General features: G+C 41.6%; 2 protein-coding genes across 5 annotated transcripts in view; one reads left to right on the top strand and one right to left on the bottom strand.

Moving 5' to 3' along the window:
- The window catches only part of LOC102314683 (zinc finger protein ZFMSA12A), an 11,368-nt gene extending 1,381 nt beyond the window's left edge, over positions 1-9,987 (top strand). Inside the window, exons 1-12 of one of the 4 annotated variants that reach the window (XM_042224981.1) lie at positions 530-568; positions 1,316-1,384; positions 2,689-2,823; positions 4,050-4,145; positions 4,237-4,335; positions 4,418-4,541; positions 4,632-4,932; positions 5,027-5,073; positions 5,934-6,046; positions 6,249-6,762; positions 7,827-8,282; positions 8,393-9,987. In XM_042224981.1, coding sequence (XP_042080915.1) covers positions 4,092-4,145; positions 4,237-4,335; positions 4,418-4,541; positions 4,632-4,932; positions 5,027-5,073; positions 5,934-6,046; positions 6,249-6,762; positions 7,827-8,282; positions 8,393-8,598 — 1,914 coding nt within the window. In that variant the 5' untranslated portion in view covers positions 530-568; positions 1,316-1,384; positions 2,689-2,823; positions 4,050-4,091 and the 3' untranslated portion in view covers positions 8,599-9,987. Of the gene's footprint in view, positions 1-365; positions 569-1,315; positions 1,385-2,688; positions 2,824-4,049; positions 4,146-4,236; positions 4,336-4,417; positions 4,542-4,631; positions 4,933-5,026; positions 5,074-5,933; positions 6,047-6,248; positions 6,763-7,826; positions 8,283-8,392 lie in introns of those variants that run through there. The other 3 variants (XM_042224982.1, XM_042224979.1, XM_042224980.1) reach the window with 3 other exon arrangements.
- A 1,386-nt stretch (positions 9,988-11,373) lies between these two features.
- LOC102299809 (prothrombin) overlaps positions 11,374-11,639 on the bottom strand; it is a 26,535-nt gene continuing 26,269 nt past the window's right edge. The window contains exon 9 of the mRNA XM_042224983.1: positions 11,374-11,610. Within this exon, the coding sequence (XP_042080917.1) occupies positions 11,455-11,610 (156 nt within the window). The 3' untranslated portion in view covers positions 11,374-11,454. The remainder of the gene's footprint in view (positions 11,611-11,639) is intronic.

Consider the following 11,639-nt stretch of genomic DNA (forward strand, 5'->3'; position numbering starts at 1 on the left):
TATGATTAGGGTGTGGCCAAATTGGCACACCTAAATGAGCCTTTTTTTTTTTAATTTTATATGGGCACATCTCTAATTTACCTCCCCTGACAAACTAAAGTATGTTACATTCTGAGTTTCCTACATGTTGTTACAGTTGCATTAAGTAAATGGTAAATGGCCTGTATTTATATAGCGCTTTACTAGTCCCTAAGGACCCCAAAGCGCTTTACATATCCAGTCATCCACCCATTCACACACACATTAAGTCACTGTAAGTAAGAATAACATTAGAGTCCTGGTTGGTGTGGGTGCAGCAGCTCCTGACACTGACCCAGATAAGTGATGCTTCCTGCTCTGACATGTCAACCTGTCCTCTCCGGCAGCTTCCCTCCTCTCCCTCTCCTCCCTGCGTCTCCTCGTCCCGCCTCTCCGCCTGCTAACAGCGGCGATGTGGCAGGTCGCACGGCATGAAATGGTGAGGCATTATGGGATGCTGGAGGACTTTGTTTCCCTGGTGACTGAGGCCGTCCCGCAACTGCTGACGGACAGACAGAGGTGTCTGCTGCTGCTGGCTCTGAGGGCAAAGGTTGGTGTTTTGCAAGGAGAGAATGTAACACCTGAATTTGAAGGTGTCATGCACTATCCAATAGTTCCCTTTTCCCACCTGTTTTTAACACATTATGTTGGCTGGATAAGGAATAACAACTTTAAGTGTTAATTAAATCTTTACCACATCTGGTGTAAATGATGTATATGTCATGCATGCTGTACAACATCTGAGAGAGGAGCGTATAATCTGTGTGCCTGGGTATTAGTATAATAGCAACAAAGATACTGATGCAATTTTCATCTCCAAGTGACCTTCGATATTAAAAATAAATAAAGCTTCTGAACAAGTGATGAAATACAGTAAGTGTCAGAAGTCTTTATCAAGATGGTTGCATACTGGCTAGACTTTACTTAAAGGTTCCTCTTGTGCTGCAGAGTGCCTGTTCTGTAGTAGAAAACCCCCAAAGTCCCCAGAATGGTTTTATATTAACATTGATAGTTCCTAGTTTCCACAGTGTTTAGAGGACGAAACAGTTACAAAGTTCATGCACAAGTGTTAGATAAACAATGTAAATGTAATAAATAGGGGGGGGGGGGGGTTCTCGTGGTGTTCCTCAGGGTTCTGTTCTTGGTTCATTTGAATTTCATTTGAGTTATTTTATAGTTAGGTATGTCAACAAATGTTAAAATCTAAACTTTAAACAAAATAGAGTGTGTTACTTTTCCTTTTTAACATTGAAGGGACATGTCAGATTATGTTGTTGTTTGTTGTTTTTTTCTTTAGGTCACGTTGTCAGAACCAAAATCAGCTGCCATCCATTCCCACCTAGACAGGATCCACTCTGAGGCAACGGTGAGACCACAAGTAATTCAGACTATGACTGTGTCTAAAAATTATTTTTATTCAAACTGTTTCCTGTGATTTCATTCAACATGAAAAGTCACTTAACTGGAAGTAATTGATTAAATCCTTTATTTCATGACAAAATCAAAAGAAAACCATGTTAATAGTGAGTGTGTGTCTACAGCTCTTCAGCTTGTTAAATGTTTGAGCAGCACTAAATCGGGACCTTTCTCAAAAAAAATAATGACTTGAAATTCTCTCATTTAATACCAAAAGCATCTCTTTGCTCTCTGTGCTGCTCTGGCCTGAAGCCTGTTAATCCAGCTACTGAAGCCCAGGAGAGAGAGCAGGGAGATTACTGGACAGGCTTACAGGATCTGTGTCACTTCACTGCACCCCAGCTCTTTATTGATTAATGGTGTAATCAATCTGATAAATGTTGGAAACCAACACCAGCCCTGTGTGTTTTATTTTGGCTTTTAAAAAAATAAATAAAATCTAATTAACAATATAATATTTTATAACAAATATTTAAGATGGAACATCCTGCACCTTTATCAGTGCACTAAAATGTATTTAAATATATATTTTAAATAACTGAAAATGCCTCATATCAGTATTTAAACATTAATTGTAATATTTATTTAAATTACAAACAGTTTAAGCTAATAAATTTTTTTAATATGTTAAAAAGCAGTGAGTCATTAATGCAGCACATTTCAATATTTCCTTCTTTAAATGAATTGCTATGACGTTTTCGTGCTTTCAGTCGTCCATATCTAAACTTTGATTGTACAATTGGTCTTCATGACATCAACCATGTCGTTGTTCTCCATTATCAGTTGAACTTCTGCTGCCTTTCATGCAGTCATGTGAGAAAATTAGGACACCCCATTAAATAATCTGCTCTTTATTAAGTAATGTTCATATAACAATGTCCAATCACGTTTTCATGTATTACTGGAAAAGAAAGTGACTTAGTTGCAATTAAACGACAACAACAAAAAATTACACATTTAAAAAACAAAAGTGAACAAAAATGTGTCTTTTAATGGAGGACAAAGTTAGGACACCCTACCCCCTAATAACTAGTGTTGCCTCGTTTGGCTGATATAACTTCAGTGAGACGCCTTTTACCAGTCTCTGACATCGATCAAAAGCAAGTTTGGTTCACTCCTCAATGCAGAATTCTTTCAGCTGTGAGATGTTTGAGGGTTTTCTGGCATGTACAGTCTGTTTTAAGTCACCCCACGTGACATGCAACGTCATGTTGCAGTGTCCAGTTCCGCTTCAGCTTTAATGTTTTTTTACAGATGGTTTCACATGTTCTTCAAGCACCCTCTGATACACAGAATTCATGATGGATTCTATGATGGTGAGCTGGCCAGGTGCTGCTGCAGCAAAGCATCCCCAAACTACAATACTGCCACCTCCATGCTTCACAGTTGGTATGACGTTCTTTTCTTGGAAGACTGTGTTTGGTTTATGCCAAACATGTCTACTGTTCTGGTGTCTAAATGATTCAGGTTTAGACCCATCTGTCCAAAGAATATTATTCCAGAAGTCATGGTCTTTGTCTACATTCACTCTGGCAAACTTCAGTCTGCCCTTAATGTTTCTCTTAGTGAGCAAAGGTTTCCTCCTTGCACACTTCCCATGAAAGTCAAACTTGTGTAGTCTCTTTCTGATAGTAGAGTCATCCACTTTCACGTTGACAGTAGCCAGAGCCTGCTGTAGTTCCTATGATGACATTTTTGGGATTTTTGATGACTTCTTTGGGCGTCTGCTCCGCGGGTGAATATGCTTGGACGGCCAGACCTGGGCATGGTGGCAGTTGTTTTGAATGTCCTCCACTTGTAAACAATTTTCCAGATGGTGGAATGGCTGATGTCAAATTCTTTTGAGATCTTTTTGAATCCCTTACCAGACTCATAAGCGGACACAATTTTCTTTCTGAGGGCATCAGACGGCTCTTAGATCTCACCATGGTGCTCACTTCAACACTTCAAATCTGAGGTTTAAATAGGAAAGGCTCCTTTAAAATGATGGTTAAAGATTTACTGATCATGTGCACCTGACGTGATACACCTGTGTGTGATTTTAACCATTTTAAGTGGGATAACGGGTGGGGTGTCCTAATTCATTCCACACCAGAAATTGTCTTTTAAATTACATTTCACATAAAGTTTTAAAAAGGCTTTTCTTATTTTTAATTGTTTAGTTATATTATTTGGATCCCTCAGTATCATTAAAATTCATATTAAATCTCCATATGTCCAAATATATTTTAAAATATACAGGCTTTCATAGGGTGTCCTAATTTTCTCACATGACTGTATTAGCATTACCATAAGAAAACGTATGGTAATGCATACCATATACCGAGACATTATTTTAGGAAAAAATATTTAATGGTTTCTTCCTGTGCTCATTTGGCCAAGAATTAACAGCTAGAATCAACAATGGAAACAAGTCTTAGAAAATGACAAGAAATAAGCAGAAAAATGATTATTAGAAAAATTATTAAAATTTGGAGACTAATAAAAACTAGCATCATTAATGATACGGCCACCCATAAAATAATAACTAGAAAAATAATAGTAACTATTGGCTGATGTCCTCAGTTGTTGCTGAAAACAAAAGTTTTCTTTTTGTGTCTCGTCTGTTCTCTCAGCAGCTGGATGAAGACGTAAGCGAATGCTGGTCTGCTTTGTTGATGCTCACCGACAAATTGACAAAGAGTCCAGACAATTCTCAACGCCTCCTACAGGTCAGAGCTGCCACCTTGAATTATCAGCTTCACACAAAGCTTCATCATTCAATCCGTCCATCGTTCACCTCTCTCTGTGCTTGTCTTCCAGGAGGTGTTTGACCAGAGGTTTGACTCCGCCCTCCAGTCCCTCATATCTGACTTCCTGTCCAGGATCGAGCAGCTCTTTCCTGTTCCCGACTTCAAACAGGTGATCAGTAAAACCTTGAACAGTCAATCTAGTAATTCTGCTGTATTTCATTTTCATTTATGTGGCCATTCATCCATCTCAGGCTGCCTCCTGGTTCGATGCTGCCCCCTCTGGGCTGGAGGACTGTCTGCAGAAGGCGGACAAGGATGATCTGAGGGAGCTGCTGACCAATCAGAGCTGTTTACAGGGACAGGCACTGGCGACAGGTAAATAAGTAATCAAGAACTAATCAAATTAAATGAGAATCAGACTCAGTTTTGCTGATCTTTAATGTTTTGGGGGGGGTTATTTCTTAGTGGGTTGTGATACAGAGGAGACCCTCCTGTCTGTGTGGTCCCACCCCCTTTTCACTAAACTGATCAATCCCAACCCTCCTCCACCTGAAACGGAGATCCAATCAGATGTGCTACCTGAGGTTAGTAGCCCCTTGCAGCTGGACGTGGAGCTGGTGAAGGTGGAGGTGGTGGTGATAACAGAGGACGAGCAGGAAGAGATCGAGGAGACTGTGATTGGTTCAGAGCTGGAGGCGTCCAATGAGAGCTCGGCAGCAGTCGGCAATGAATGTGTAGTCACACCTGTGGTTGTGGAGGTGGACAGGTGAGACCTTTTTTTTGTTTGTTTGTTTTTTAAATAATCCTGGATCCCTCAGAGTCCTCAGAGCTTGAAAATATAACCAGCTTTTGCTTGTCAGGTTGAGGGACTCATGTGGAGACATTGTCAACCAATCAGAAGACACAGGTAACACACACACACACACACACACGCGTAGATATAAGCTGTGTCCCAATTCCTAGGCCACATCCTTTGGCAGCCACATTTGTAGGCCGTTTACATCACAGCCAGACTTGAAAGATGGGTCGGGTGTATCATTCGTAGCCCAACCTATCCCAGAATTCATAGCGCGGCCCAGCCAATTCCCATTTCCAACAATGGTGGCAGCTACTTAGTTTTAATATGACTCTTTCTGGGTCACAAAATAAACTTTTAAGATATTTTCAGGTGAGAATGTAGCTGTGTAAACTTCAAATATTTGCTTGGTTTATCGAGACATCACATATTTGCAAATATGCTCCGACGTTTTCTGAGACGTCTGTTATCCACCAACTCGATAGCTGACCGGGAGGTCAAGGCTCACTAGAGCCGGTGAGAACAGTGGACTCCGGCACATTGTTTCTAGACCCTGCACGGTCTTTCGCTACTCAGGTTATACATGATATACAAGTTATTAAATAACTTTAAAAAGTTATTGTTTGGCTTTTTTCAGTATTTTATTTGTTCCTGAGTAAATCGGTTTGGCTGACATTAGTTATAGTTTTCACACAGCTGAATAAATGTCAAACAGAAAACTGATTAAACAGAAGCGTGAGATGGTCGAGAATGTACTCTAATGTCCTGTTATAATTTAGATAGCAAGGAGTTTATTGAACTCCACTGAGAAAGCTGGTGACGCAAATCTGAAGGCTAGACCGTCCTATTTCACAGGACCCGGCCCACGTAGACCACGAAGGCCGGGTCCTTCAAAGGATGCGGCCTAAGAATTGTGACAAAGCTATAGAAACTGAACTAGTCATTAAAGCTTCCTGTCTTTCTTCAATCAGATCTCTCCTGCTCAGAGGTCACAGCTAATGCTCTGCACAGCATTTCCCACAATTCCCAGCGTGTGGCTCACAAGTGTCCTCAGTGTGGCAAATGTTTCATCTACCGCTCACAGGTACTGTGTCAGTGTCTCAGTGTGGCATGACAGTAACTATATGGTCACTTTTTTGTCTGTTTGAACAAAAAAAGTATCTTAAAATAAATCAATAAGACCACACATAAAAATGAAAACACATTTATTTATTTTAAATGTAAAAAAATATATATATACATCATATATACATCACTCCCTTAGATGTTTGTCTGACTGTCTGCAGGTGATCCGACACCTACGCACTAACAGGTCCTGCGGTTCGGCCTTAACGACATCCGTGCTCGAACAGACTCAACCTGGCGGCGCTGACAAAGAGCCCTGCCTCCCTCAGAATAGGCCCCCTCCCCGACCCGTCAGGTCTCTGTCCTGCTTCCAGTGCAACGCCATGTTCAAGACCAAAGCCGAGCTGCTGTCGCACCAGCGCACACACCGGGCCCGCCCCATCTACCACTGCGTCCAGTGCGACAAGGAGTTCCACCATCTATCCAGCCTGACCAATCACAAGCAGACACACCTGGACAAGGGAGGTTTCACCTGCAGCCGGTGTAACAAGGTGTTCGAGTCGGCCAAGGACAGGGACGCCCATCGGCTGCAGCACCGGCTGCCCGACCTCACCTGCACGATGTGTGATCAGACGTTCAGCTCACAGACGCGGCTGCTGCGACACCTGCAGACGCACTCGGTGGAGGGGGCGAAGCTCCGCTACAACTGCCGCTTCTGTGACCAGACCTTCTCAGGTAGACCACTGAAAGCGGTGAACCCCACTAACTCAGAGCACTTTCCACAGGCTCATTGACCTCTGCAGCTTAGCAGCAGATCTGGTTTTAAAAGCTCAGCGAGGCGGCTGTGTGTGTTTGACTCACTCGGTGAGCAGCAAACAGCAGGTTCACATCAAGTTCATCTGAGTCAGCCCTCTGTTAAAGATGTTTCTGGGAAAAAGGATGACGGTGGAACAAAACATTGCTGTTGAGCTGCTGCTCTAAAACAGTCAAGAGTCTGATGCTTTCATTATTTTCCTTTATAATTATTTTCCATTTCAGAGCTACAACACAATGTTAAAAAACGAAAAGCCTGCTCATCAACAACCGTCATCATCTGAAAATTTATTTTCCAAGAAAGAATAATTATTTTTCATCCTATTAACCCTGAAGCGACAAAAATACTTGGCGAAATAATCGAGCGCTATACTTTTTATTTTTTTACTTTTCCTCAGACCTGCTCAGGTTTTGCAGTCACATGATTGTTAACCATGTACTGTTAACCTGCCCGCTGTTTTCTTCCCTCCCCTGGTAACCACCGTGTGCTAGGGAAAAAACATGAAGACCGTCTCAAAGAGGTATTACACAGCGAGTCGTCAGTGTTTTGGTCACTAGCACTTTGCTGCCAGCTGCTGTAAAACAAACACGTGAACAGAGCCTATAGAGAATTTGTAGAGCTCATCTTGGGAAAGTAAAACATTTTCAGATCATAATTCACATTGTAAAAGCAGCTGCAGGATTTAGAAAAGGGTTTCATTACATCCAGTGTGGTGGCAGCTCTCGATGCACATCTGATTTTTACGCAAAAAGGAAACAACACAAGCTTAATGAACAAAATGGCATTTATACTCACTGTCATTTTATTAGATACACCTTATCAGTCCTGCGTCCGGTCCTTGTTTCTTATTTCTGTGTTGCGCAGATTGAACAGAGGTGATGAAAACATTCCTTGGAGATCCTGATCCATACTGGCACACATCCATGATGTGAGTCTCCTTTTCCCAGAGGACGTTAAACATGTGTTTAAATGTTTGTGTCTCCAGGGGTGACCCAGCTTCGTATCCACCAGCGCACACACACCTTCCGCACGTACCAGTGCGACCTGTGCAGCAAGACGTACGGCTCGCTCACCGGCCTGCAGTCCCACCGGGCGACCCACACCGTTGAGAGCCGCTTCCTGTGCTCGCAGTGCGGCAAGCGCTTCAAGACCCGCGATGGCCTGGAGGGCCACCTGAGGACACACACTGGGGAGCGGCCCTACCGCTGCCCCTACTGCTCCAAAGACTTCACCGCGCTCGCTGGCCTCAACGTGCATGTGCGGCGGCACACCGGGGAGCGGCCGTACGTGTGCACGGTGTGCGGTAAAGGCTGGCCGTCTGGCGGTGACCTGCAGAAACACATGAGGACGCACACGGGCGAGCGGCCCTATGTCTGCCAGGACTGCGGGAAGGCCTTCTCCATTTCCTGTCACCTGACTGAACACCGGAGGATACACACAGGTAAGACAGGAAGCTGGTCACATGATCACGGTACACAAAGATATGCTGTCGTAACTCCAGATGCTTTTGTGCCGGTTCTGAACCCGAGCGCCTCTCGGTCTGTTTTCCAGGAGAGAAGCCGTTCTCGTGTCCGGAGTGCGGGAAATGTTTACGGAGGAAGTTTGACCTGAAGAAACACATGTTGTCCCACAGCAACATCCGTCCCTACGCCTGCACCTTCTGCACCAAGAGCTACACCCGAAAAACTCACCTGAACAGACACCTGCTCACACACCGGACTGCCGACAGCGAGGTGCAGGTGGTCGAGGAACCCTGAGGATGTGCTTAAATCAGAACTGTGCGCGTTGTACGAGTTTCATGCGTTCATTCCTGCAGTGAGTGAATCGATCGCAGATTCCCGAGTCTGAGTCGACTTGTGGTGATGCAGTTTGAGGTGGGAGCAGGTGATCTGCGTGGATCTGATTTACAGGCAAAACTAACAGCTGGAAACAACAGGAAGCAGTTCTGCAACTTCAGCTGATGAAGCGAGTTTGATCATTCATTCACGAATCAAAGAAACTTTATTTTGAATGTTTATGAATATTTTATTTGTATTTTTTTAATACTTAAAACATATTTTACTGATGTGTTTTTATTGACATGCTCTCATTTACGTTTTTCTTACATTCAAACATTTTTGTTTTACTATAAATGGAAAAAATCTTCCAATGTATGAAAAATGTAAATGACAACACAATCGACTGCTCACCTGAATACACAAGGTCAAAAATCAATTAAAGTTGAAAACACATAAGTATTATTTCATAAAAGTATTAATTAATTATTAAAAAACAGTAATTAGGTAATCATGCTCAAGATTTATAGAAATAATAATAAATAAATACTAATTAATAACAATGAGCATAATAAATATTTTACATGACGTTTATTTTTAATATTTTGTGAATGACATGAAATATAAAAGTAAATGTTTCACTCTTAAGTCTCGACTAAGTTAGCAAAAATGTCAGTAATGTATAAATAAATAATGGAGTATAATTTTTTTTTAATGTTTAAAAAGGTAAATATAAAACATGGAACATAGTAAATTTTTAACATTGCAGGTAAAAACTTGATTCATTCAAATTCAGTATTGATAAAGTAAATTTTCTGGTCTCTCATTTTGTATTGAAACTAAATTTCACTCAGTTTCCAGCTGTTGGTCAAAAAACGTCAGATTTTTCGAAAGTTTTACAAAGAAAATTCAAATATTTGCCGCTCAGTTCACAGCTGCATCACCGCAAGCTTTACTGATGAGCAGCGGAGCTGAATACGCTGTCCTGTTAGTGGAGTAAGTCCAGGGTCCGTTGCTTCAGTTGCTGTTGGTAGTAAATATAATGAATGACTGTTTTCTTGTACAGTGACACGTTACATTACTACATCACTAATCTGTTAGTTTCACATTGGTGGGAAGCGCTTACACTAATAGGATAATAAAAGGCCATTTTTTCATGATTTTGACTTAAAAAGATGTTAAATTCTTATTTTTGGTGATCTTAAACGTGACCCGGTGAACATTGCAGACCCCGAGGTCGACTGGAGCACGTTAATGTTTACTCTGCTGTTAAACAAAGTGTTTAATCAATTTGTGTCACTGACTCTGTTTACATGTACAAAAATTGTTCCAGCCTTTGTCCTTAATCTGAAATATACACCAAACTACAAACCTCTTTGTCTATCTGTAGTTGGTATTATTATGTGGTGTAACAAGATCAACCCAAACAAGTTTTTAAAGTTTTAAGCTGTCTGAACTCAGCCTTCATTTATCAGTCCTCCAACAGTCTTCTTGGTAAGTTCAGTTTTTCATATTTATACAAAAAAATCATCTGTTCTGTATTGTGCTATAACTACCATAGTTGAGCACAGCAAGGAACGGGGCTCCACCTTGTGGCACTTTTCAGCAATTGTGCTCTACTTTGTTAAATTATAAAGAATGGAGATAACTAAATCGGGAAGATTAAACAATCAAAATCTTGTCTTCTCACCCAAAACACTTAGCCTCTAAGGCAGGAATACACACACAATCTGAAACACCAAATCTGAGTCAGATTTTAACTACCATCATCTTGGACTGCAGCTTGCGATGCAGGTTCGTGAAGAGCTTCTCCACCTCTGTCAGGCTCTGATCTTCAACTGCATTCCCAGATGTTGGAGTTTTAGTCCATCCAGCTGCAGACTAAGGAGATAAATGTTGGAAAGGAAACACAAGCTTATCACTCTACCTCTTAGAGTTCGTTAATAGTTAATAGCCCACTGGTGCTCAGGAAAAGTTGAGGTCATCTCTGGGCTTGGATTTGGTGGTTAGTTTGTATCACTGCTGTAACTGTAATGCTTTAAACTGAACTTTGGTTAACAGAGTAGCACTGCTGGAGAAACTTGTTGAAGTCAAAGAGATCATGAAAATGGCTCAACAGATGAAGATGATTCAGGAGTAAACAAACATAATGAGAACACTTTAGAGCCTCTGTCATGTATGAATAAACAGTAAAGGGATGTACAGTGCAGCTATAACCTCTGTTTATGTTAACAATCTGTTGACTGGTAGCTACAAACCTCTGGAAAAATTCCCAGAGAACTCCTAAGATCACGTTGGCTTTTTGGTTATTAAATGGTCTGAATGGGAAATTCATAGAGTTGTGCTCAGTTTACACAGCGTCATTGCCTTAATAAATTACAGTATACGTAGACCTGTTCAACTTACATTTATAGTCAACACATTAAGATCCATTTTGAGCAGGGAAATCCTGCCCAACCTGAAAATTATCAACACATCCCACATGTGTTATGTCTGTGTAGTAAATCCTGGTTTAGGATATGTTGTTTATCAGAATAGTAATGGACTATGAGGCCATGCCTGCCACTGTAGTGACTGCTGTGACCTTAAATGTAAAGATGGCTGTTTGTGCTGTCTTGTTTGTATCTGAGCGCGAACTTTGACCTCCTGCCGGTTTGATTTTCTATCTTTGTTCATATAAAAGCTGCTCTGATGGGACTTTAACTCTCTGACTCTTATTGCTGCAAACCAAGGCTTGATTAACACCAGAGGCCAGGGTACAATACGTCGACAATCTTTACTGGGGCCATGTTACTTAACAGGGTTGAATGTGAAGTGATTGACGTCGATGGTTTGTGTTTACTCATCTTCGCTTCCTCCCATCTTTTCAATAACTTTGCCTATCCACCTGGTCATCCTGAACAGGTGAGTGTAGAAGCCATACTTCCCGTCACGATCGCAGCCCTCTCCCCATGACACGATGCCGATCTGATACCAGCGGTTCTCTGCCGGGTACTGCACAGGAAGACAGTTTCAAAATAAGA

Source organism: Haplochromis burtoni, unplaced genomic scaffold, assembly GCF_018398535.1.
Source record: "Haplochromis burtoni strain Fernald_Lab_line unplaced genomic scaffold, NCSU_Asbu1 Contig_157, whole genome shotgun sequence".
NCBI classification, from domain to species: domain Eukaryota; kingdom Metazoa; phylum Chordata; class Actinopteri; order Cichliformes; family Cichlidae; genus Haplochromis; species Haplochromis burtoni.